We start from the raw sequence: 27,714 nt of genomic DNA on the forward strand, positions 1-27,714 counted from the left end.
ACAGTACATTTTGAATTTCATTGTTTTTTGGATGTGAAGCAGAGGCAGCTTTTAACATAATAGAAACGTAGGGGAAAATGTTAAGCAATCAGCCAACAATGATCAGTGAGCTGAAGAAAGTAGTGCACACACTCTCGTGCAGCTGGTGATTGATGATGGTCGTATCGGGTAAATAGAAACGTGAAGGTTAATCTGTAAATACTAGAAATTAAGTGCATAAAAACCCGGTTAAGAATAGTCTTGGCTTAATTTAACCTCTACCTGACCGAGTTTGGAGTATAGCAAGGTTTATTCCAGCCTTTTTGTAATATAGCGACAAATAGTGGTGCAGTTCAGCATTTATTTAAACCGCTTGGTGGTACAAAAGAGTAAAGTGCAGCAAAGAAGAAAAATTTAGGCGATTGGCAACATCAGGCTTCTGGAGTCTGACCCATATACCAAGTAGAAATCAGGACAATGAGGGTTCGAATCCCGGTGCGGTATAAAAAATCCGTCACCGATAAAACAAGGGGGAAGTTTTAGTCAACCACGTCTGAAAATCCGTTAGAGCTTGAGGAAGTTTCTTGTCTCATTGCAACATAGAAAAACACAAAGTTGCTGTTCATTTTCTGCCTAAAGGGGTGATTTGTTACATGATTTGATCAAAACAAAATGTTGCGCCTTTCACCACAGTTTCACATGACAAAGTATTGTTTAACAAAATCAATATATTTGGACAACTTTATGCTGTATCTTTAACACTTGCGCATGCTAGCAAATGAAACTGTCCTCTAATTTATTCAAATGGGATGAATGTAAACAACGCGCCAGAGGCTTGGTTTTCTGCCATGTCAAGTGGATCCTCTTGTATTTGCTCCGCAAAACCGTTATCTGTTTGCTGTAAAAACACAAAAAAATCCCGATTGGCAAATTTACTTCAATTAGTGTCACATTGGATTTAGCCACATTCATTATAGCAAGGCAAGCAAGAATTAACATCATTTCCCCTTGCGCAAATTCCTTTATTTCGCAGTTTTTTGCATTGATCTCAAACAACACTTCAATATAGTGCTTGCATGCAGAAAACAAGGAAAATCCTTTCCTCTGTGTTGACCACAACTGTGACATTGGACTTTAGCAAGGCAAGCAAGAATTAACATTATTTGCCTTTGCACAAATCCCGCAGTTTTTCGTATTGATCTCAAACAACACTTCAATGTAGTACTTGCATGCAGAAAACAAGGAAAATCCTTTCCTCTGTGTTGACCACAACTTACTGTATATTGTTGGGAAATGGAAAAAAATCCTATCTTCGTCAACACAATGCCACAAAGTTTGTTTACGACAGAAAAACATTTTTGAAGGCTGTGCGTGATCCGAGTGAGTAATAGGTGGTGAAATCACAAGCGCACCTCAAGTGGTCGGGCGAAAAATTAATTACACCAACCTAAATGTTGTCAACACTTGCAGTATACTATAATGGATGTGTGGGAAAAACAATTTGGTTTGTTGGACATCCGAATATTCTGGTCTGTGCAGTTTTGCGTGGCCATATATCGGTTTAACATGGGTTTGCATGGCTTAAAATCACGTTTTTGTCAGCGTTTTGAGTGTAACCTGTATTTCTGCAAAATGTGACAACATTCTAAATTTCGAAAGAATTTAATGTAGTTGTACCTGAAGTTGCACATCGTTAAACAACGGAAAATGTCCGCATTTTGACATGCAATATTTATGTTGAATCGTATAGTATGGTGGCGCTTTGAATCCATGAATCTAGTTAACCGGTAGCGTGTTGATTTGGAATGAATTTGCGCAAATATTTGGTCTACGAAAGCCGTCTGAAGCCGCATGAATCACAACCTTGCACCAGACTGTCTGGCCAGGTGGGTGGATTACATTTTAAACCGAGTTTAATCACGAAATCTCGACTGACCACAAAATTTCGCTGATACGAATACAGACGTATTTAATGTGCAGTGACTTAGCAAGGGCGGTACTCACTAATACGTTGTATGTGTCTCTGCAAGGAGGACCAGTGTACAATTCTAAGTCAGATGACATAACACCCATATACTGAAAAATTTGAAAAATGTCTGTTCTTCTGCATTATAATAAGTTGTCAGCATTATATTTCAACAAACTTATATAGCAGAAAACATATATTCCATGTGATGACGGAACAGTTTCCTTCACGCCCAGTTGCAAGCCTTACTATTTACATGAAAATCTTTCTTCACTTAAATTGACACTTCACGATACATACATGCCATGCTTATGTTTTCTTCTTGCAAATCATGCATGTAACTTGATACAGAATTGCCTTTACCTAAAATGTGACCTTTAAAAGTGAAATGTACGGAGGTGCCTCCTATACATAAAAAGGCTTCACTTTAATCCTAGCACTATTGTAATTACAAGTTAGATTTAAAGTTATATCGGTTTTGGATGTACGATTCCGTTTGTAATTTATTATGTAAAGAGTCGGATAGAGATATGCAGATTCACACCGGTGCTGTTAATTACTGAGAGGTTTATGTATTTTTACTCGAACCACTTTAGACAGTTTAACTGAGAAAAGCACATTCCTTTACCGGTTGCATTAAATATCGATAACTCCGAAAAACACTCCAAAATGTATATTTGGCACTTTTAGAAGCCTTTTTTTTGGAAATGATCGGTTTAACGAATATAAATACACTTTATTTATGCAACAGGTTTCCTAATTCATCGAAACTTTTGCACACGACCGAGTACTTGACCGTCAATCGTACATTATATATGTAGCTCCATAAACACACAGTTGCGCTACGCAAATGCCGGCCACCACGAAGGGAGAATTTGTATGTCCTTTTCAGCACGCGTTGGCGACGTTCCCACAAGAGGTGAGCAGACCGACCGTGGCCCCAGGCAATATGAAGTATTTTGAGCGAACGTTAAATAGGCTCTCAATGTCAGTTGATGGTTTTGCGAGAGAAGCAGTACATAAGCTGGAGGTAAGGTTAACGATAGGATCGTTTTAACAGAAAGGAACGTATTTTTGCAAAAATACACCAATGATTGCAAAAAATTAACAGAAATTTTTACATACACGTGTGTAAAACACAATACTAGAAGCATTTTTTGAGGCAAGGCAAAAGATGTATGGTTATGCCGAGTCACGTGAGATTGAGATGGTATAAGTTTTTATTACAGCGTGTAATATAGTCAATTGCTGCAAGGTGGTAAGACCACGTACACTTTAAGTAATGAGTTAATGGCGCACCTGAAATTGACTCCAAGCACGATTCCTATAAAGAGTCATATTCTGACCCAGCTCGTGTTAAACCTTTACCTGCTAACACACAATTAGGCATAAAAATGTGGTGATTTTGCTTCGAAGCGGAGAATATCTTATATATTTCATATCTAAGCTCAGCATTAAAATAAACATATATTCGTACTTTTACACAGCAACGTATAATAGGAAATGTACTGAAGTTATGGAGCTTATACATCACACATTTCGTTACACTGTGACAGGCAAAGAGCAAAAATTCCAACCTTTAAAAATTTAAAGAGCTTAATCGTTGTCGTGCGTCCGTGAGCCACATACTTGCTACAAGTTTCGTGATCGTCAACACGTTGTTGTAAGGCGCAGAAACCCCCTCTGGGCAAATTGCCTCGCAAACAAAACCACTTGTAATGGACAGAGTGTAATGTGCAGACAAAGTGCAAACATGAGTACACAGGCAACTTGCTGTACGGAATTTAAAGTCAAAGTGTGCGTTAAGTTAATTAAAATGCTCTAACGAGTAATGAGTTTTTAAACAGAGCTCGAAAGATTTTTTTTATGGCTATTTAATTAATTAGTAAAACTGTACAAAACGAAGGATAGTGTTGCCAATAGAATTGATAACTATAACTTATACTGTTAGCTGCTGTGGTTTTTGTAAGCTGCTTGCTCTAGCTCGATTAGGCGCGAGTTTTCCTCGAAAGTTCATTCTAAACGTAGTTGCCGAACGTCACGCGAGTCAGTAACTTTCGCACGAAACTGTAGCAAGAAAAAGTAAAACTGCGCAATGATCGCACGAATTATGCAGATGTGCGGGGACATTAATACTTCTTTTAGCTATCTTTGGCGGGACATTAATACATCAAGTTTCATGGATATTTATATTTCTTCGAGTAGCAGTCAATTTCTGCTATTGGAAAAGCCCGCGTGCATTGCTGCACGTGCAGCTTTAGAGGTCATCTGGAGTTGCATTGTGAATATAAGCGTTATGTCCAGGATGTGTTTAACCTGTGAGGTGCTCGCGATTTGAATAGAAGCGGAAGAGCATGTAAACCATCGGGTTTCTTTTACATGCAACATATGTACGTAGGAAATATATAACCTCTCTATAATACGGGAACTGCAAGCCAGGAGTTGGACGTTATTTAAACAATGCATCACCAGATTTCTGTAAGCTAAATTAGCAGGTAAACACCATAAGACAGAATCTATTCTTTAGTGGGTTGCTTATGGTTCGTTAAAAGAGTTGATACTAAACATATTTTTACTACAATGAATCGTTAGGAAGCAGAAATTACATTAAACCTGATTTGAGCATGTCAAATCTGGGCTTCAATTATCGCCATGCAATATATAAGCTGCTCAAGTATGCGAGCGTTTACAGTTGGTTTAATTAAAATATGAAACAAGAAGTTATGTCAGAGCTGCCAGACGTACTAAAAAAAGCATTAACGTTTTTGTGAGCTTATGTTGAAAACTAATTCCGACACTTGATTTTTGGAATTGAAAATTTTGGCTGCTTTGTAAATTATTGACGTATTCTTCGAGTATGCATCACTAAATAAACCTAAAGCGCTTTTTGAGCGTAAGGACTATTCTGAATCCAAGTCATTTTTGGACTAAACATTACGTGCATGTTCTCGATTCCGTGTATGGTGTGTAATGCCATCTCATGGGCAATTAAGAACGGGAAATCGAACTGCGCATGTTGTCAATGCACGCGAACTGACGTAATACACCCTGCTGACGTCGCGCGATTGCGTCAGAGGTCGGAACAAAGAATTGGAACTTCGGTTGAAATTATATTTGCTCATGTTGCAATGATACTGATTCTAGAAGTTAAGATTCCCTTGGTTCCACATAGTACGATTTGGGTTAAGGTTTTTGGTCAGGAAAGTGATGTTTGGTGATCTGAAATTATTTGATTAGAAGGCCAACGGGCGTAAAGGCACACACCGGCGGGATAATTTCTCTCAGGGCGATTTTCTCAGCGTAGTTAAAGGGACAATTTGTAGGCATCAAAGAGTGTTGTATTTAAATGCTGTGTACAACTCTTAGAATGCGTGTGAAAGTACTGTTCCAAAACTTCAATATAATATTGTTACTGGAAAAGGGTTTCATGCATTTGCATGAATAATTTTAGTACACAGTTATTTAAGTGAGTCAGTGTGTTGGTTACAAACAGTTGAGTTTTAAGAGCTTGCCGCAACATAACAATGTTAACAAAAAATGTAGTACATTTATGATTTAATATGTTTTCAGCAAACTTTAAAACAGTATCGGCAGCTGGTAATAATGCAGTATCCTGCCTGTTTGTTATTGCTGCTCTGTGTGACAACTGTGAAAAGCGAACCGGACATTCATGAGTTGCTTGGTGGAAAACTACCTGTAAACAACAATTGCCAGACGGTAGGAAACAGGAAGTTTTAGGCAAATAACTAATCCCCTATAGTGGCTCGAAAGTACTGTGTAACTTTTTTCAATAATCCCTTCTATTTTAAAATATGATAATTCTAACAGAATTATTGTTGATTTTGCAGACGGATGGCCGGGGGTTTGTTACAGGTGGAAATGATATTGGTGTCCTTCAAGGTACTATTTTTTTCTTTTTAAACAGCGCCTTACCTAAAATCAGTGCTTAGTTTTATGCTTTGAATTCATATAAACAGGTTTCAAATAAATATTATTTGTTTGACGGCGGCAATTTTGGTCGTCTTCTTGTTTAAAGGTGTTCAAAATTTTTTCGGGCATTTGTAAGTCCGTTCTATGTGTATGATAACAGCATCTTGTAACACGCAGCATTCGCGCCAAAATGTCCAACCAGCGCAGCTACGAGCGGAACCAAGGCAACAAAATCCCCAACCTCTAATCCTTCCATAAACCGAAGGAAAAACGATACGACATCCCTTGTAGGTCCGACAACACCTTCTCTTACAGCACCACATAGAAGGCTAGACTTGCCCTCAAGCAACACGACTGTCGCGGTTGGAACGCAACAAATCAACACTGGGGTTCCAAGTACATCACAACAAATACACAACAAATCAATAGACTTCTCCTTCTTGCTTGAATGCGCCGTTTTCCCGGCTTGTTCCATCAACAAACTCCCCCCTGAGGCTGATCGAGAGTACACGCTTACGTGCAACAGACCACTCGTGGACTTTATACTGGCTATTGTAGTGATTTTGGAGATCGTTATAGTGGTTTGCAACATCGTAATCATCGTGGTTGTGGCGGCAAGTCCAAATCTACGAAGGCCCCATGGATATTTTAAGCTATCTCTAGCAGTCGCAGGTAAGCACAGAGAAATTTGAGGTTTTGTCATGGATTGAATTTACCATGTAAAGCTGCTGAAATCAACTTTGCGTCAGACTAAACCAGTTGTTCAAGTCCTATTATCCAAAGTGTGTAAATCGTGGGTTTAATTTGCCCTTTACCGGCCTAATCAACTAAATGATTCCCACTGTGGTGGATTTAAGGTTGGGTATGGCGCAATTAGGATCCCCCATATAAGGAAATTAGACACCCCAGAGGCAACTGGCGCAATCATGATTCACGTTTACGCGATGGCACGCTCGGTCACGCCTCAAAATTACTCGCTTTAGGATATTTTATTACTGACATGTGATTTGATGTTTGAAGGCTCAATGTTGTTGTATAATGCAAAAAAAAGACCATATGATACACGCAAAGTTTTTTAAACTGAAAGTTACAAAATTTCCACTTTTCAGTAAATTATGCTGAGGATTCTGCATATGGGAAAGAACCAATAGTTTTGGTTTTGTAACTTATATTCAACGCACAAAAATTGTATTTGGTCTGTACCCTAATTGACATTCAAACTTTATATTCAGATTTGATCAACGGGGCCATAGTGCTTCCTGCTGTCACTCACAATATCCTAAATAACATCCACTACGATGAGCGCGATGTATATTTGGCAAAACAAGTAAAGATCGACAACAGCCCGGCCACCGTTGTCTTTGTGGTCGCCGGCCTTCTTTCGTCGACTGCTACACTGTACAGGTATACACATAACTTCAAAGGTGTGTGGTTAGGGTTAAATTGACTCTTACCATCAATTGGATTTAATTTTACTTGTGTGTATTAATCAATACTTCTAAATGAATTCTACCGTTTAGAAGGCGCTAACATGTTCAATTGAGATTTTTTCGAAGAAGAAACCCAAGTTTAAAGGCTAATAATTTATCATCCTTTACAGCTTGTTACTACTTTCGGTGGACAGCTTCCTGTCGATACGATGGCCCATGAAATATCGTATCGGCGAGATAATGACCACAAGACGTACTGTGGTGGCGTTATCGTTTGTGTGGGCCCTTGCCTTGGCTGTCGCTGCCCTCCCAGCGCTGGCCAGAGATTATTTGGAATATTCAATGAGTCTCGTTACTATGTTCTACCTTCCTCACGTGAAACCCCTACAGGTAAACCTTGTGATTTACCGGGTCTGGAAACATTAGAAAAGTAAAATATTTAGGCAACGTGAACATTTTGCGGATATTGTATGAGTTTCAACTTCACTTTTGCCCTGCTGATTTCAAAACTAAATAAAAATCTTTTTTATTCAGATCAGTGACGGAGAGCCTCAAATAAACAGGTGAGCAATTGTTTCTACATCTCATTGTCGACAAAACACAAAAAAAAAATATTCTTTCCCCGTCTTTTGCAGCTACCTTCACATCATAATATACACAATCGCCATCTGGGGAATCCCCTTCGCGGCCACGTGGTGCCTGACAGTCCTGACGTGGGTCCACAGTCGACGGATGTTGCTGGAAATGCGAGATTCGCGAAAACAGAGCACAAGAACCCAGAACTCGCTTAGCAAAGTTGACCGCGACCTGAGGCGCACCACAACCGTTGTCCTGCTGCTTTTTACCATCACTATCCTGCCTGTGTTTGCTGTGATGTTGAGTCAGGCGACCAACAAACCTAATAGTTGTATTCCTCTGGCCCAGGGCAATGCCCTATTCGCCAGCATGCTTATTCTGGTTTGCGGTAGCTTTTTGAACGTCATCGTGTACAACACATGCAACAAGGAATTCCGCGACGCAGCACGGAAGCTGGTCAAGGACGTCGCGCGACACATTCAGGGCGACAAACGACACTTTACTCAAACAGGCGCCTCCAAGAAGTCTGTGTCGTACTGGCAATCTCCAGCAGGTCGTGACTTTTGGAGGTCAAGATATGCAGGTGACGCCTCGAACAATTCCGCTAAATCGCTGAGGACTTTGTCTGGAGAGTCCCAATCAACCGCGGTCACTTCCACTAGGACTAGATCTACCAGCAGCTTTGGTAGCGATACGGGAAAGATAGATCGACCCAACGGCAGCAGCTTGCGTTCAGTTATGGAGGAAGCCAGCGCTGGTGACATTGTTTGAGGTCACGTTGCTTGAAAAAAGTTTCTGGGACATTCTACTGCACAAGGCTAACTCTATGGAAGTGAGAGAAGTGATTGGAAACGGTTGCGCAATTATGAGTCATGTTCGGTAATTATCTCCATATTTCGCTCTTTTCGCGATTGGCGTTGAACCGAAGACAGTTTAAAATCAGTACTTCAAAATTTCTTCGTACTATTTTCAATCATTGCCGAAAATTATAAATTTGACAAATTATAAAAAGTGAGATTTGTATCAACTAAAACACGCATGGTCATAAAGCTGAAAACACCCTGGATCTAGCGAAGAGCTGTGTAATTATACGTACTTCTTACCAAATGCAAGGTAATGTAAATAAAGAGTGTACTATACATGATCTGCCAAAGCATTTATTCGCCAATACAAATAAACAAAAGCGTTTCTTTCCGGGAAGGTGTACTTATTTTTTTGTATATTTCATTGTGTTTGAAAATTTAAAAAAATATAAGTTTTGTGATGCAAATGTGGTTTGGTCATATATGGTAAAACGGTTGTACGTTCAAATAATACTTTTTAGACAAAATTTGTATTTTTATCTTTTAAAAGTGTGTGTAAAAACGTAAAAACCAAAAGGACAGTCAATATTGTAACCGTGATTAATTTTAAATACAGCAGCTACAATATGACGTGCTGGCAAAAATCGTTTTGGCACTTTTCAGCAAGCCAATCATTGGTTTTAGATATTCATTAAAATATGAGGAACCAAATTCCTTATTCAGTACTTTGACAAGAACCCACGACAAATGTTAACGACGAAGGAATCCGTACAAATGATTTCAAAGGTCATTTGCGTGGCAAAGGCACGTTGCAACCATTATAAACACAAGGAGTGCATCTCTGCCCCGAGGGCTTTGAGCGGGTTCTTTCTCACGGGGATATGCGTCAAAGAGATGCGTAACAACCTATTTATTGGCCGTTTCGGCAGAAACTCTTGGAAGTCTTACGTGAATTGGTGGATTGAAAGAAAATTTCCATTGTGCATGATGTTTTCTGTGGCGAGGTTTCATAGTGAAGCAAGCCCGATTAGGACAACCTTGTAAACTCTTTGAAATTTAGTAATTTACACGAAAAACATGCGTTGTTCGGACGTGCATTGAATAAAGTGTTTCTTGTCTTTTCTGATTCTAAAATACGCTTTTTTGTCTCATTATATAAACAAAAAACATTTAGTTCAAGTCAAACATTTTGTAATGAACCAAATTCCATACATAATGAGGTCTTTTCAAAATGGCGCCCAATCATTTAAATGTTATTATTGTTTTAAACATTTAATTGCGAACTATAAACATCAACAGAGTCTCGGCCGTGGTATTCAATATATTTTAATGTCGCATGCTTCTCTGGCATAGCTCAAGGCTGCATAGTGACGTGTACAAGGTTTTCGGCTTCACATATGCTTTCATGCAATACTGTAGATACAGACATGCAGAAAACGCAACAGCAACGTTCACAATACGACACATTTACCAAATAAAAATTTTACCAAACCAATCCAATTTATTTGCTTATTTTGCCAAACATATCTGCACAATTGAGTTCACGCAAAAGCTGGAAATTGTATAATGTATTATTTAAACACGTAGGTAATAAACTGACCAACCACGCGCGTCGTAAGCGTCATGTGATCACATTAGGCAATTCATAGGCAACGACTTGATTTGATTTTTTTCCATCTTCATTTCTCAGAGGTCTCGATTCACACTCTCTTGTTTGGAAGAAGTACAAATGCCAAGAGAGTTCAATACAAGTTGCGAGTATACCCAACCCCACTCCAACGTAGTAAACCAAGGACAAGTTGTCTGTACTGGATATGAGCATAGCTGTGGAAATGGTTGTTGAAATGTTGACATAACTAGAATACTAGCATTTTTCTCAATATCGGACCGCATAAAAATGGCGCCAAGATGATTGCGATACGATATATGTCCCAACATATTGTGATGTGGAGCTTTCATGTTTAACAACCGGTCTACAAATTCTTTTTAGAAGAGGTTACTCTGAGAACTCCTTGAATGCCATCACTCCGTATCTAGATCATACGTCTTATAGCTCTCTCGGGCCACCGAGCGGTAAATTACTCACTCTGGTAAGCTGCAGACAGATGACCACTGTATCGACCTAAAAAGCCCTATCACTGCACCTTACGGTGACCATGGACGACCCTGCCGACCAAACAGCCAGGCAAAAACTCCCACCGGGTACTAACTCACCAATTAAATATTGCACAGCGCTGGAAACACCGAATGCGACTGCGTTGCAGTATCCGTACGAGGATGCAAACTTCTCGTGCCCGAACACGTTGTGTGACGTCACCGATCTCAAGCCGGGAACACCTCCGCCCGAGAGTCCAATCATAACACAAGCCAACATTGCAACCTCGTATTTGCGAGAGAGGGAGAGGAAAAGAACGCTCATTGATAGTAGAAACATCAGAAGGGTCTACAAAAAAGTATTTCTTGTTGGAAAAATTTCAGGTGATGCTTTCTTCGGTGTAAAAAACAGTGGAATGATACACAGACCTAACTGAGGGAAAAATATAACCAAGGCGTAATTTTAATATTGTAAATAGATTATTAAAGCCAATATGTTTTTAGAGATGTTGCCGTAGATGATTGCTTGTAGGTAATTTACCTTAATGTGGCCTTTTTACCGCACTGATAATCAAACACAGATCAGACACGAAATTCGGCCAGTTATACCGCTAATTTGTATTGAAACTTACCGATGTCAACAACCTTTTGTTTTTCGGTATTCGATGAGAAACAACTGATAAACCGAATTTGGAAATGCCGTCTCCCACTGACATTGCCGACACCAACGTTGTCGCTAGCAACGCATCAATACCTAAGACTAAAATGAACGTAACGTCAGCATTTCGAAAATAGAAAAGTCTATAATTTCTCGATTGTAAGCGTTTTACTTTCTATCATAAACAAATACAAACTCTGTATTAACAAAAAAGGTTTGTTTCGCTATTAGAGGAAAAAAAATTTTGGGGGGGTGGCTATTTTTATTTAGGAAGCTTTATCAAAAGTTTTTTTCCAATATTGCGCATCTAAAAAGGATTTAAAGTATTGTATCAGGTTCTGCAGCAGTAAAAGAGTTGCTTTAGATCAAAACGCCTACGTTTCTACAGATTACCTTTTGTACCGAAAAGGGGAATATACGACAAAGATGAGAAGAATACACTACAAAAGGCAGCGCTGGCAAACACGTAGAGATAAAAAGACAGATCAAAGAGCAGTTCGACGTCCAGGATAGCATATAAGCGGCGAATAGTTTCAGATTCCTTCCTAATTCCGAAAAGGATAAAAGTTAGCTTTAAAATACTTTGTCTATCGTATGTACTTCACCTGGGATGTTTTGCTTTACCGTCTATGTCGGTGGTATTGGGTGGTTGGAACCTCCTTAACGCAACACCGCACACAGATATGTTGAGAAACAAGCCAGCAATGATCTATGCATAACATGTGCGTTACTGATGTTATTTGCGTTTTTTTCCATATATTTTTCTATGTTATTGTAGGGATGATAATTAAATTGTGGGTGCTTATTAGCATTTAAAAGGCATTAAAAAATATTCAACATGACAGAAAAACAAATGATCATTCGAGCTACGTACCTGTAAGGCTCCTCGCCAGCCATAAACCTCAATGAAAAACTGGTAGCACGGGCAGAGTAGAAAGGGACCGACGCTGATGCCAAGGAAAAACATTTGCCCAAAAAAGTCAGCGAGCCTTTTGTTGTAAGTGCTTGCGATTGCTAGCGTTGATATTTGCAACGGTGCCAACGCTAAACCTATAATAAGTGATTGGTAAAATTTTTTATGTCTGCAACAGCGAACATAATTGACCAAATAAAGGCAAACTTTATCTGGGTATTTTTTGGTCCGGGTTAAAGTTGCATGGCTATGGGGTCCATGAACCCCCAAGGGGTCCGAGAAGATGCATTAAGGGGTCCATGAAACGAAATACAATTATTTAAAAAATCCACGTATTTTCCTCTGTCCATAAGGTTTCGCTGTCCACGAATTTTAATTTTTCGACATTTGCAATGTGTTTCTTGCAAAGGGGTCCATAGCTTTTTCAAAGAATGTGTTAGGGGTTCGTGATCCAAAAAAGGTTAAGAAACACTGCTATAACTATCGCCTTTAGGCGTACTGCTGTAATGTATCTGTTGGTGATCGAACCTTGACAGCATCTTTAAACACAATTCAATTAAAAAGAGCTACACATGGTGCACACTTAAACCAAACATATAAACGAATGCCCTATATAAAATAGCAGTGCATTGACCTACAACTTAGTCACGTGTTGGCGGTTTGTCCTCGAACGAGCATTATTGAAAACATTTTACATTTCAGCCTGATTCTTATAGGGCAAGTGGACTTGATTATTAAGTACTTCTGATTTAGGTTAATTTAATTTACCTTGACGAGCATTCTCGTCAGAAACCTAAAGCAATCAATTTTGCTTTTATCCTGTTTTCTGTGGTTAAGTGGGTCTGTTAAGCCTTGTTTGCGAGAATAAAGGGCGGAAATAAGATACAGCGAGATATCGTTAGTATCAAGTCAAGTATATACCTTGAGGCGCAAATTAAACTTGTTTTTTGTGTGCTTACCCGGAATCAGACCAACTCCAACGGAGATCAATTCGACCTTAGATGAAAAAGATGAAGCAAAAATTGACAAACACGAACAAATTCCGGAGACCGCCACGGTGATGCTGTACCCGAAAATCTTGAACAACGAACTGCTGAGAGCACCTTCACAATGCAATGTGTAACTGTCACATTTTGCCTGCAGCGTACATTTTACGATACGTCTAGAATTTGCTTTTAAGGCGTTTATCCTTCAAACTTTTTCGCTTGTACATTAGGAAGATGTTAGTCTTTCTATTAATGTCATTTTTTTTTTAGAACATTTTAGAATGTTAACATTCCATTAAATCAGATTTGTATTTGTGTAAGTAGAGCGCTGGTACCGATCCTATGTAGTCAAATTTTAGTCTACATAAAAATAACGAAGGACAACGATGCACTTACTTCCTGTTGCCAGGCCAACAAAACCGAGACTGGTAATCAACGAAACTGCCGCATAATCAACTTCAAACTCTCCGGCCACAGGATCGTAAAACAGGGAATAGCACCGAACGGTACTTCCCCACAGACATGAGCCGAATACCCCACAGATCAATAAAATCACGGCTTGAAAGTCCAAACTGCAAACCATCTTGGCTTTAAAACAACGCGCACAGATGTGATGCAACAAGCTATTTTCGAAAAACTACGCCTGCGTTTGCTTTGTTAGCATCCTTTTAATGCAAATAACACAACTGCATATCTAAGCAAAAAGTATCAATGAGTATGCATTCCTTACTGGTCCGAAACGTACAGACAGCATTTGTTTTTCCAGAAACTCAAATTGTAAACTTGTGGGAAGCTAGTTTGGTAACTTACTGCATGGTTAAACATACTCTGTCAGTCTAAGTGTTCAACTGCCGATCCAAGCTAAATAAATTACAACAACATGCTACGATTTGCAAGATCGCACATTTATTTGGTAGCCTGTGGGTATCATTTCTTTGTGTCTCATTTTATGCCTTTCAGCTATAGTGTTTTGGTGGCACAACAGGAAAAAGGCAAGAATACTATACTTAACACAGCACTCGCTTATCACATGGCTAAACTCAATACGGGCAAAGTAAGCGTTTTCGACTTCCTGTACTGCAATATACATTATAGGTTTGCTGACACCAACAAGTTCGATCTAAGCTACTTCTCCCTGAACAAACAGGATGTTCTTACGTGTTCATATACGCTATTTACATTACTAAGATGTTTTGCGGTAACTTGCTTGCATGCTTGACACAACTTCAAGGGACTTGTTACTATTTATCGCCGTGTTGGCGATGTTGTATAACGACCGAAACGTCGTCCAAACAAGTATTTTTTTGCCAGAGGAGCTTTAAATTATTGAGTAATATGCCTGGCAGCATTAGCAACAAACTGTTTACCGAGGACTGGTTTAAGTTTGCTTCCTTAATGGTTGTGTAGCGACACTGCTTGGTAACGTGACTTCAGGACATGTCACGCCACACCTTTGTAGGGGTGCCTTCGATGATTAATATTTACACTGCATCCCGATATTGTAAATCACATAATCATGTCAGTTTTGGGCAAACGGCCCGTTAGCTTTCAGGTGTAAAATGCTGCGTTCGCTCGTGGTAGCGCACTGATTTTAGGGTTTGTGCGTTGTTGTGAACAAAACGTCGAATTAGGTCGCCCAAATGTCTACTCATTGGTGCGTAACCATTATTGGTGCGTAGGGCAACTTAAAGGCGCAACTTAGTAAATTTCTATCTCTTAAAGTGGACTGAATTAATGTCTCCTGACCTATTACATGATATATCATATAAGACTGCTGTGTCCTTCCTTTCCACAGCACTTCCGTTGTCACTACTGCTTCCTTAGCACGTCCATACGCGTTTTGCACGTATTGTGCTCAGCAAAACGACGGCAATAACATTGGTTTGCGCAACTAAAATTCTTCACGATGAGAACAAAATCGCAAAGCAACACTAAACCAATGCATAAAATGTTAGGCAGTTAGTCAGTTTATTTCCTCAGGAAATCCGTTGATAATCGATACAATACCAAGGCATACATGCGCACAGCAACCTCTTTGAACTAAGCTGTATAGTTAAGGCCTTTTTCGGGTTACTTCGTAAAGCATTCGAAGTTTAAAAATCGACGGCGTCCAGACCAGTAGCGTGTTCTCGCATTCTACAGTAAACGTAGGATCTGTATATGAGATATATGAACAGTGCAGATAGGGAGACAGTCCATGTTGAAAGACCCATGACTAGTACTGTGGTCAGAATGAACTCAATTCGTACTTTGCCGTCAAATTGCGGAATCCGGGGAACCAGCTCCAACCTAAGCGAAATTGCAAAACCAGTTAGAAAGAGGTAAAATATATAACTCTGAATATGAAAGCCATTCTACTGGTAAACATGGGTGTGACTAACTTGCCAGCCAACGACTAGCACTGATAATATACACAGTGTAGTGTTTGAAACGTTCGTCATATCCGTGCTTACCAGCTGACATATAGCTTTGACCTTCATATTGTGAGATAAGAGAATGACTCCCATGATTTAATCTTAAATCAAATACTATACGATGTTTCTGCCATGGAGTGCACCAAGTTTGTTGTCAGGGATTATTACAACCGGAAAGCGTCTATGGAAACCTACCTGAGGACTCCAATTGCAGGTGTGATGACCAACAGGGCTGACACGCCGATGCACATGATAAAGGAAGTGACGCATAGGAGAAAGCGCGCCAAATACCACCAGAAAGTCACGTGACCATGGTCCCGCCACAGGACACGTGTAAGCACCTGTAAAATGTGTAACACGTGACCTTTTGTGGTAACATTTCATATTGGGTCGAGTGGTCATATCATAATAATTTGGTCATGAGTAATAAATGCTTAAATATTTTCAGAATGTTGTGCTTTTCTAAATGCGTTTTTCTATTGGTTTTTCTTTTCCTAATTGAAAAAATCTTAACTGTTTGTGCTGTGTTTGACCATATCGCCATTTTGATTTTTGACACACTATATTCGTTAATTTTTTTACCACAAAGAGAATACAGCCTCCTGCAGCTCCATCGATGAGCTTAGTAATAAAAGCAGCCAACAGACTGCGGTTGAGGTCGTTGTTGAGCCACGTGTACCCGATATTCGAACAGTCGCCGGCCAAAGCGCATTCCCAGCATCTACAACGTTTGAAATCAATGAAAACAACATTGCTTGACGTTAACAAATTACTACAGTTATGTATTTAGGAATATTCTACCTTCTATGGTGGTCACTCTGTTCTGTTTGTTTGCATTTAATTTATGTAATATAATATATAAAATGTAAACGTCGTTAAGTGCCATTGTCGCTTGACGTTGAGTTTAGGCAATTCAAAAATGCTCCAAATCTGCTAAAAATGATATTTTTATATCGCTTTGCAAATAACATTTTGTTACAATCTAGCATGAAATAGAAAACAAAAGTCTCCGCAAGTTAAAGCTTCGGCTGCAACATTATTGAAAACCTATAGGACTGGAGCAGAATTGTGTTCTGTTCACGTTCTACTCACGAGAAGCCTAATTCCCCCATGTGGTATGCCGCAGTGTGAACTCCCAGGGCGCCGGTGACCAACTGCAGAGGCATGACCGCCATATTGATGACGTAGGCGGATATGAAGTGATTGTGCCACGTTACCATGACAACCAGCCTGTTTGTGTTGAGAAACATATAAGGTTGTAGCTTTTCGAGAACTTTTCAGTTGTTATTCTTTAAATAACGAAGTTCCGATATGTTGTTAACTGACATAAAATGATTTTATTCCATTTGATTTGCAGTATTTAGTATTATCTACAACAACTTTACCTATTCAAAACAACCAAAATATTAGAATAGCTAAATAATTATACAACAGTTAAAGAGAATTTCTTCTAATTATAAGATTTTTTCAGCTATGCGACCTTTGGATATACTAATGTTAGGCAATGTAGCATTTTCTAATTTATATTATCTGCAGTATAAAGCAGGTTTAACACAGGTCTTGTCTTGGTTACCAAAAAGTTGCATAGATTTCGTTTAAGTAGAACAATCTAAAAAACAATTTTTCATGGAAGCATTCTAAAATGGTTGTTAACCTGGTGAATATAGATAGAAGTAGACTGGGAAAAGATCCTATAATAAAAACTGGTTCGAAGACTTCCATAGTCACGCGGCGATGTTCGTGCAGTTGGCTGAGTGCTTCATCTGTCTTCATAAACTCTATTATCGCGGTCACGTTCCGGCAGAAGTTCTCCATACCATCTAGAGGAAGTTTACGCAACATTTGAACACTGCATCAATTATGTATAGAGAGCTAATGAGAATAACCGTGTCAAATTCGCATTGTTTTTTTGGCTGGTGTCAGTAAATTTTGCGATTGCATCGGGACTATAGGGAATAACGTTATCTCAAGTTGAACGAGTTAACGCTTTTTACGATACTAGACAGTCAAGCTAAGATGTAAAGTCGCAGTGCTACATATAATGTGGATGAAAATGTCAAAATGTTAGTATGTGTATAAATACACATAAATGCGTATTTGAGTTTCCTGGATAGTGATACGTAAAAGACAGATCCGTCGATCAACACTTACACACCGATCAGCAAAGGATGATTCCAAAAGTCTTTAATGGCAATTTCCCATCGAAAGTATCACTGTTTCAAATGTTTTCTGGCGTGCGTAAAATCTCAGTAAGAAAAAACGCAAATCCACTCACCTACCCCATCTGTGTCACTAAACCACGTGGGGACAGGACCGCCTACAGAACGCGAATTCTTCTTATGTCGCACCACGTGATCTCCCAACAGCGGTGCCGGTGGCAACGCAACAACGCTGGCTTTTACGTCATCGGGTGACGTCATCACTTGCTCTTCAGTGACGAAAGCGCTTGGTAGCAAACCGGAAGGGTCTCGAACTTGTTTTATCAGGGTGGCTGTCTCGTTGTAGTGATCGCTACAGGCGACGTAAAAGGCTACGTCGGCGCTAAAGGAAAGGAGGGGGGAGATGACGCAGAGAAGCGTGACGAAGATACTGAACAGCCACGCGATGGCGCTCTTCTTCTTGCAGTCCCTCTTACACACACAGTAATTTGAAACCTCCAGTTCTGTATTGGAAAATGCAGTAAATGTTTGAAAACCAAATCGTAACACTAATTTTTTGGTGTTTGGGTTATTGCATATAACATATTGGACAGTAATGCAAATAAATAAAAGCGAAATTTACTGATCACTAATTAGTTTTGTTCCTGATTAAATAAATTGTTACCTAACTACTTCATTACTTTTTTCTAAAAACTTAAATCGCGGAACTTTAAGCAAATAGAAAACTAGTTTTCATTTTTCGTCCCAAATATGCAGTTAATTCAATTTTGGGTCAGTGATGTAAAATCTTAACACACGGCCGCTGGCACCTCCGTGTTATTAATTTCAGATTACATTATATCTATCGTGCTGGTATCACCACGAAAATGACAAATGGCACCGGATCGAATTCCCATTTAACTGTATACGGGGGACATGCAGCTTGAGCAATGCTTCTGCCATTTATGGGCGCTGCTATTATTGGAAAGTTGCATAAATTATTCAGCCCGACGTAGGACAAGCGCTAGACATCCGTATCGTAATGGATTCGTTTTAATTTACAACATTTCGCAGCGGTTTTGTGTTAAATTTAACGATATTAAACGCATGTCTGTCTTGGTAAGGGAAGAGGCTTTTGTGGTGCTGTCCTACCTTCTAGCCCTAGACGGAAGCTACGGCCAACTCCGTACGTAAAGTCTGTCCTACAACAGACACCGACCATTCGGGCTTTGGTTAATGTTACAATTTTGATATATTGAGCATAGTAAAGTTGTTTACATAATATATTGGCGGTAAATCGCGTCAATAAAAACCCCATTCTTTTTTTACAAGATTTTGGCATGTTCGAGTCAAGTTTCACATATAATTTACATTTATTAGTAAAGACTGGAAAAGCCCTACAATAGTTCGAAAAAGTTTCCAACATAATTCATAGAATATTTTTCGAGGCTCAAGTGTCAGATTTTAAATATTCATACAAGGGCGCAAGAACTGTATGAAATTTCCCAGGACTTCGTTCTCGGCCAAGTATATTTTTGTGGTTGTTTCGCCTTGCGTTGAACCATATTAAAAGTCAAACCTTACTGTCTGGACCAGTTTGCATTTTTTTCATTGTGTTTAACAGAAGTGCTGTAAGAATATTCAAGCATTAGCCGTGTAACAAAAACACATAAACGGTAAAAAAATCAAGGCCGATTGTATCGCCGAATTTGGTTATAATACAGACCTTGTGCATTCATATTTACGTACAATTAAAAGAACACTTTATAATATTACACTTTCCTGCTAAAATATTTTGGCTTGATAAATTATAACGGATATCGTTCCACCAGCTGTTGCGAGCCTTCTGCATTATTTACGACTTTGCCTGTTCTACCATGTCGTGTTTCCACTGTTCCATGGCGTTGTTGGTATAAAGTTCTTGAGGTAAACGAGGCCAAAGGCATTATTCATACCTATGCTCTTGAGTTTACCCACAAGAGGATTGCGCCAGACCAAAATGGCAAACACTTAAAGACGTTCTCAAGTTGCAATTAAAAAGTGCAGAAATCCATATTTTAACATTCAGTCCTTTTTTTTGTCCATACGATAGTTTTGTTCCATACGATGTTATTAAGTCAATATAGTTTTAGAGTTTAACTGTTTGGTCGTACCCCAATCGGTGCGAAAGCAACATCACCTTTATGTCCGAAAACAACAATAACTTTGTCAATTTCTATATGACACTCATATTGTTGGGTGTAAACAATTTTTCAGTATATCAGGTATCACCGGTGAAGCTTGGTGTCTATTGATTGTGTACAAAAGAGTGTGGACTGATTGCGGTTCACGAATGATTCTTGGGCCCCATTCTTTTTACTTATATCATTTCCAGAGTTTAAAATTGAAACTCTACTGTCAGTGGCCCACCACCCAACTGCTAACTACACCACCAATAACCTTGGCATTGGCACAATTTAAACAGCAAACGCGACTGTTCAAAACCTGACCTCTGGTTATGAGGCGAATATTCCGCCCTGACATGTCAGTGGTAATGATGTCAGGAATTCCCCTCCGGATCGACTTGATCCTGTAGTTGCGGATTCTATTAGCGTTGTCGCTTAACTGGCGCTTGACCGCATGGGGCTTTTCGGCACACACGGGCGCCTCAGCTGGCCGGGGATTGATTGCGTGGTCCGGGACGCCGTATATTCCGCTGGAGCCTGAGAACAAAGGTCCGAACTCGCTAATTGTGCCGTAAAAAGCAATAACCAAACAAGAATCGGTACAAATCGACACAACAGTATTCTTTTGTTCCCGTGTGATTGCGACCAGGTGTTATTGAACTGTTTCCCAATATAACTAAAATAAACCACCTGGCTTGCTGTTGCACAGAGGCGACTGCATGTCCGACAAAAATAACCATGTTGGCAACATTAGGTACGGTTTAAAGGGCGCCTGACTTGACCAGCTTTATGGTTTTATCGGTGCCATTTTATTTCTGTTGTATATTTTTCATCTGCATAGTAGCTTTTTGCGTAAAATACATTTGATTAGATTTGTTTTGTTTAGACAAAACAGCAGCCACAATAACCCACGGTTTTACGAGTCTTGCAACGCATACTAGTACTCATAGAAGAACACACACAAACATCAACTTAAAAAGCATAAATACCTGTGGTCGTACGCATGCGCGTGTGGTCTGTAAACTCTGGTACATTCAAAGTAAAGCTGGTTGACTGCGAAGGCCTCGAACCGTCCAAACTTCCTGAAGCAAGGTTTGCGCACTCTTCAAACGTCATTGTTCCCTGTCTTATCAACCGCCGGCGTCTTTTGATTACCGGTTGTAATTTAAGGTCATCTTCACCACCTGTTTTCTGTTGACTTTGCGTTACTTCACTTGTTGAGGTTTGCCCTGGTTTCTGTTCAGCTCGGTTGATTTTGTTCACTGTTTGTTGACGGTCTTGACTTTCCAGTTGTTGTTCCATTTATTATAGTTACAGTCCCCTAAAAATTGGTGATACGCTGTTTACAGCGATTCCACATTTAACAGATCCTAAGATCTAATCATTGGTCGAAAATTAATTTCAACCATATCAAATAGATTATAAAACCAACCACTTTCCCGTTACTACAACGGTTCACGTTTAACTGAAGCTACAAAGCCAGCATAACAAGCGTGATTCAGTTACCAGAATCATACGGTTTGCACCCACGGCATTGTACCGAAACTGAATCAGTGACTTTTCCGAAAGTCGGAGCGAGATCTGTAAAAATAAGCTCACGGTATGGTTTGAACTCAAAATCCTTTGCAAACCAGCTCCAATGTTCTAGCGACTGAGCTGCGGTAGCTATGCCTTGCCATGCCATGCGAAATTATGATAAAATTTCTCTGTTCCCACAATTTACACAATATGTTTTGAAATGCCGTCATTAAATTAAACGCTCAATTTGGAAAACATATCTCAGCAAACGTCCGTAATACTAACAACACAAAATAAACATTATCTTAAAATTAACTTTTACTTTTCTGAGGCTTGGCGCCATACAAACTTTCTGCTTATACGCGACACACCAAACCTACTCTGCCACCGTAAGTATGTTATGTAGGATCAGTCGGAGACTGCGTTACTTTTTTTTCAAACCGAACGTACATAATTCATTATCGCTGTGCATGCTTTTCATCACCTACATTTCTTTGGCAACTGTGCCTACTTACCGCTCCACGGTCGAGCCTGTACGATATTCGACTGAGATAGCACACAAACTTGACATTCTCGAAGCTCTTCCATGCGTGTATGGTCACAATACGCTTGAGCTCAAATTAGGTGCGTATCGGGAGGCAGTTTTTAATTAAGCGCTACCGGTGCCAAAAGCACTTCACATATAGCAGCGCATGCTGTTGTCAAACCGATGACTAATTCCTACTAATTATCACCTTGATTGGTCTGTTTTGAAAGATTTTGAATAATTCAAGATACGTTCTAATCCCGGGAGTAACCACTTGTTTCCGGTTTGGATCGATAAACGAAAAAAGAAATTGGTAACCATTACCGCTGTATGTAACTTAATTTCAAATTTTAAAACCATAAATGTCAATTGGAAACACTGGACAACTTGTACAACGGTCGGGTTATGATAACGTTACCTTCAACTTTTGAGCCAACTCTCGTATAGGACTTACCGTGAACCGTGTCTAATATGTTTGGTCACCAGCCAAAGCAATTTTAGTTTTCACATACTTGTGCCGTAACTTGGTCATGCGCGAACAAACGCTTCTCTTGTTTTCGATAAGGTTAAGATTAACGTATCAAGACCATCATGCATCCCCCGTTGTGGTGTAATGTAAAATGACGTCATATATAACCAAATCATAAATCTGTGAGTTGTAGGTTGTTACAAGAAATTGATAGTGGTCGATAATGTAAAAGTTTAAAACGAGTGTTTTTACAAGCACGGGTGGCTATTATTACATTACGAGGGCCGGTGCCATAGGTGTCACAACGCAATTACAATCGCAACTTTACGTAAACCTTCAGCTTCACCGTGAACGCGTTTTTTGGCAGTTCACGAGTAAAACATTCCCTTGAATCCACCCTTCAGCTAGTGTCTACATTGCACCCTATCTTTTCACCAATATCATGTCTCTGTATATAGTATTTACACCCATATGCGTAATCCGAATCGCAAATGATAATTTACAAGGTGCTGCGTCATAAGCGTAACTAACTATTATAGCAACATAATTGCATTTGCGTATTAGCGTCAGCGAAAATTAAACAACGTTTCATCAGCGACTGAAGCGGCAACAAAACAAAATGCCACCCTTAGAATTATCTATTGATTTGGCACCAAAATTCACCCTTTACTTAAGTAAGGTGCAATGAAATTGCGGTACAAGCAAACAGTAATTCGAAATATATCAACGCATTTTTTCGTTCTATTATCGGATAAATAAACACGCTTGTCACGTCCGTGCTTGCTGTACAAACTGCAATGCCCGTCTTCTGTACCTGCACGACGAATGAATACGTCACGTCACGGCCTGTCAGAAATTTGTGATAGCACACGCGTACATGGCTCCTGTTTCGAAACGCCATTAATTATTGAAAGAGGTTCAGGCAACATCCAGTTCATGCTCCTCAGCGAAGGCCGAGGGCCTCAGCTAACGTGTTGTGTTTTGCTTTGCCAGATACGCTTGATAGTGCATGGCCACCACACTTGCTGCACCGACCACAAGCGCATTGGCGACTCTTGCAAGAATGGGACGGATACATAGCTAGTTGTGAGGCAGTTTTAAAGAGCTGTTATATTTATCACAACTTGTTAGCTGAGGCCTGATCAATATACGTCATGTTGTAAATTAACATATACCAAGTTAGATATCATGAACCAAATTATAGAGTAGTACTATGTCCTGCATTGTTTAAAAGTATTTCCATTAATTGTCAAAAGTGTCATCACGAACCATCTTTACATCGAGCAATGAATCATCAATTAATCACGCTCTAATAGAACAAGGGCATAGATTATAAAAATCCGCATTACATTTACGTCATTTGGGCAGTCTATAAGCTTGCCAGCCTACATACTTTAAGTTAACATTTACAATATAATTTTCCTGTCTAAAAACACACACTTGTGCGAATAAATGTTTACATGTATAAGCAAGTGGAGCCAATAATATGACCTTGTTATCTTTGTAGGATGCATCTAGTTTGGTGCCCAACGAATGACTGTGATTTAATTCACAACGAAGTGGAAGTCTTGCCTGGCCGTTTGGTCGGCAAAGTCGTCTAAGAGTCACACCAAGCTGCACTGATGACCTTATAGGTCGAATATAGGTCGATAAGACCGTGTAACAATGGCCATCTGTATCACATATATGTTTACGTTTTACGCACAACCACAACCACAACAAATTAACACACATAACTTGTCTAGATAATCCACAAAGCGTACTACGTCGAGAGATTAATCGTATAGCCCTCACCGGGAGCTTGATTTTTTATCATCTATCAATATATCAACCATGAAATAACAAGTTATATAGCAACACTTTATATGCCAAATATCATTCACTGTTGATAAACCTTCTTTTACACTATCGTTCCATTGTACACATTTTGTACTTGATTTACGTCTGTCTCTCAGTTCCAACACAAACCCATAACTAGCGTATCTGATAAGGACACATCATCTCATGCCACTTGAAAACCAAAGCTGGGCTTTTTCTCCTCGACGGCCTTCTCAAAAAGCTATGTTCTCTTACCAATTACCTGCTCAGTTTCTCTGAATTCATGTTAAGAAAACCCATCTAAACTTTCTTTGCCGTTTATCACTCCATACTTGCTGTTTTATCATCCTCCAGATCTCCTATGCGGTCCCGAGTCATATTTGGAAAAACCCCAATTGCGCCTTTCTCCTTTGCTTTGGAATTATTATCAAACTCAGCTGTTTCAGCTTGTTTTGCAAGCATTTACATCCAAACGAACCTCGTGCAGAAGCTTTGGAAAAGATCTAAGAAGTGTATAAATATAATCTACAAAATCCTAGAAACTCCTATTTAATCACTGTCGGCAAAAAACGTTGACAAAACTGAAAACGTAAGATTCTGAATGGTTGATATCTCTTTTTTGATTGAAGCACTTTACCTATAGTATATTTTAGCAGGGTATGAATTAGGTTTCGTGGTTCATTTCTTCTTGACAATATCGATTATGTACACAGGTAAAGAATATAGGACAACAAAGTTGTTTGGCACTGTAAACGAAACCGCAACCTTTTGAGTCGTTCAAAGCCTTAGGGCAGACGTCGCGGTGAATAATCCTCTCGAATTATGTGAAAAACTATAGCTGTAACCACGAAAACCGATATCATAGCACTTCGGAAAACGACGACCACTAAAACAAAGCTTTTCTACGAACGCACCACTTTTATCGCATTTTCGAGGCGCGCCTTGGATGATTTGTAACCGCATTGAGGAGTAAATTACAATGCCCAAAAACACGCCGTTTAACGTGCATTGAGATTTGTCATTCGTCCCATGTCAAAATACCACGTCGTTAGTGCTTCAGTACCGCATATATTTGCTATTACACTGACGATTAACTAGGTTGCTGACGCTGTCAGACATAACGTTAAAGCAACTCATAAAAATCTATACGCTAAAAAAGTTGGAACGTCAAGCGTAAATAAAGAGTTTTTTGCCAGAAGAAATTTTCAGGTAATTTAACACTGACGATACACTTTAAACAAGCACGTTAAATACATACGCCTGCACTTAACTTTATTTTTTTCTCAATGCTTTGCTATACGGCATGTAAACGCACCTCTTGCGAAATATACTGAATCAATACCTGGTGAACTGAATAAGATCCCATTATGTTACGCGCAGACAAACCTGTCAATGACAGCTGCCGTTAGAAAATTATCTAAATATAAGATTCAAATTCATGCCATCAGGGTTTCTCAAAATTTTAGGCCACTGACACCTACATGTAAATCTGTTCTTTTCTCAAGACCCATGGTGTTATATTACATACATTTCGGTGGTGGACTGGATTCAAAGACCAAAGAACGTGACAACCCAGATTTATGATTGCAAAACCTTACGAAAACAAGTTCAAATTTTTTGTCGTATCGGCATGGAACCGGTTTCAAACATTTCCAGGCGTGTCATATTGACATTTTAGTTGATCTTTCGTGACCTTTGGCCGAAAGAATCTGTGCCCTAGTGTCACCAGTATACAACAAAAACAGTATTTTTTTTCTATATCCCGTAATTCGACGTCATATTGCCACAAACTGTTGTATGGAATACGTTTATTTTGTTTTCACCTCTCCTGGATTCCAACCTATATGTTCTGAGTGTTTGGGTCGAGCGGTTTAACCGATGTTGCCAAAACACGCCCTGATTTTAGTTGTCAATGTGTGATTTGATTGCTTGCGCCACCTATCGTCAGTTTTGTTTTCTTTTTGATGTCGCGTGGGGTCGTTGCTTGGCAGCGGTCTGCAGTGTAGACGGGGTGCGGCAATATATATTGTTTTACCACACCGGGATTCTAAATGTAAAAATACTGTATTCCGCAGACAAGTTCAGCAAGTTAAATAAACAAAAAAGATTTGAATATTTAAATTGAAGTCAAACACTCTGTAGTTTCAACTGCAATTTACTGCCTTTCGTTGTATAATGACGCAAAATGCCTTGTAATATAACCTGTAACCGTTCGTCGTGCTTTCGTCTGTTTCTGTTTGGAAATTTCGCCGTGTGGCAGCATATGTCAAGGTTGGGCGGGCAATTGGCAGATCAGCAAGGCACTCGACGCAAATACCAAGTAGAAAACCTGGTCGGGATTCTTCTCCGAGTATTGATTTCGAATTCCAGTGCAATGAAAAACACAAAAACATTGGTCCACGAACTACATGCCCGGTAGAACTGTTAAAAACAGTCCTTGATTCGGTCATTGACGTTCTGCAGTTGTTGCACATTTTGTAGCTAATAATAAATCAGAGACGGACCAAACGGTCTGCTCGTGTCACTCGTAAACCAAGCGCATTAACAAATCCCAAATCGTGCATTAAGATGCACACGCAACGGGTTAAAGTATGGTGGTACGGGTGTGTATTCACTGGTTGACAAAAAAATGTTTGAAAGTTTGCATTGGCGATGATAAAACGCATCATACATGAGTGTTTCAGTGGCATTTGTCATAGTTAAAAATGAAAATATCTCGGATTGACCTGACTAACAGTATTTTTATTGTGGTATTTTTGTTTTATGTTCTGTTCTTTTCCATTTGGCGTTACAACAAAGATAATACCGTGATACTCGAAGCACTAATTACAAGTAAGGGTCAACCCCGTTGCAAGATAGGAATGAGCGGTACTATATTGGCGTGAACGCAAAACATTTGCCAAAGATATGGTTCAAAATGTAACTGGCACTAAATTATGTCTGTCATTCCAGTTCTGTTTAAAGCGCCTGGAGGTTGCAGTGCTTTTCTCTTCGTATCGCCACCCAGAGAAACACAACCCACACATTTGACGCTATTTCACGACGACTCAATCTAGACAGGCTTGCCACTACATTCGATCAGTGTTTTCGTCAGGCAGAAATGTTATTAGTGGGCAAGGTATTTTACGAGGGCCTCCGGCGATCTGCACTGCATGGCTGTGACTGCGCCCGCCATTTGTTCGCCCACCCAGCGCATAGTACTTTGGTATTGACAAAGCAAAGTGTGGTTAAGTGTGGTCAAGTGTATGGTTTTACACAAGAAAATACAGTGGTTTGCTGCGAACCAGTCCTGGTAATGGGTAATGTTAGTGTGAGGATTTGCCGTATGTCA

At 39.5% G+C, this 27,714-nt stretch overlaps 3 protein-coding genes across 3 annotated transcripts; 1 reads left to right on the forward strand and 2 right to left on the reverse strand.

Annotated features, from left to right (window-relative positions):
• The first annotated feature begins 5,519 nt into the window (after positions 1 to 5,519).
• LOC145908593 (uncharacterized) lies at positions 5,520 to 9,044 on the forward strand. Its single transcript, XM_082995898.1, has 7 exons — positions 5,520 to 5,662; positions 5,794 to 5,845; positions 6,053 to 6,547; positions 7,108 to 7,279; positions 7,476 to 7,695; positions 7,840 to 7,868; positions 7,941 to 9,044. Exons 1-7 carry the CDS (start codon positions 5,549 to 5,551, stop codon positions 8,650 to 8,652), a joined length of 1,794 nt encoding a protein of 597 aa, XP_082852024.1. The 5' UTR covers positions 5,520 to 5,548; the 3' UTR covers positions 8,653 to 9,044.
• A 1,060-nt stretch (positions 9,045 to 10,104) lies between these two features.
• LOC145908953 (monocarboxylate transporter 2-like) lies at positions 10,105 to 13,918 on the reverse strand. Its single transcript, XM_082996271.1, has 8 exons — positions 13,732 to 13,918; positions 13,309 to 13,452; positions 12,311 to 12,486; positions 12,042 to 12,145; positions 11,830 to 11,981; positions 11,411 to 11,538; positions 10,899 to 11,127; positions 10,105 to 10,508 (listed from the first exon to the last, which is right to left on the reverse strand). The coding sequence occupies exons 1-8, from the start codon at positions 13,916 to 13,918 to the stop codon at positions 10,306 to 10,308; spliced, it is 1,323 nt and encodes a 440-aa protein (XP_082852397.1). The 3' UTR covers positions 10,105 to 10,305.
• A 1,377-nt stretch (positions 13,919 to 15,295) lies between these two features.
• LOC145908648 (uncharacterized) lies at positions 15,296 to 24,161 on the reverse strand. Its single transcript, XM_082995965.1, has 9 exons — positions 24,057 to 24,161; positions 21,042 to 21,373; positions 20,377 to 20,589; positions 18,025 to 18,411; positions 17,404 to 17,569; positions 16,842 to 16,979; positions 16,332 to 16,470; positions 15,945 to 16,090; positions 15,296 to 15,624 (listed from the first exon to the last, which is right to left on the reverse strand). Exons 2-9 carry the CDS (start codon positions 21,352 to 21,354, stop codon positions 15,429 to 15,431), a joined length of 1,698 nt encoding a protein of 565 aa, XP_082852091.1. The 5' UTR covers positions 21,355 to 21,373; positions 24,057 to 24,161; the 3' UTR covers positions 15,296 to 15,428.
• Between the last annotated feature and the right edge of the window lie 3,553 nt (positions 24,162 to 27,714).

Source organism: Ascidia mentula, chromosome 7 (assembly GCF_947561715.1).
Source record: "Ascidia mentula chromosome 7, kaAscMent1.1, whole genome shotgun sequence".
NCBI lineage: Eukaryota > Metazoa > Chordata > Ascidiacea > Phlebobranchia > Ascidiidae > Ascidia > Ascidia mentula.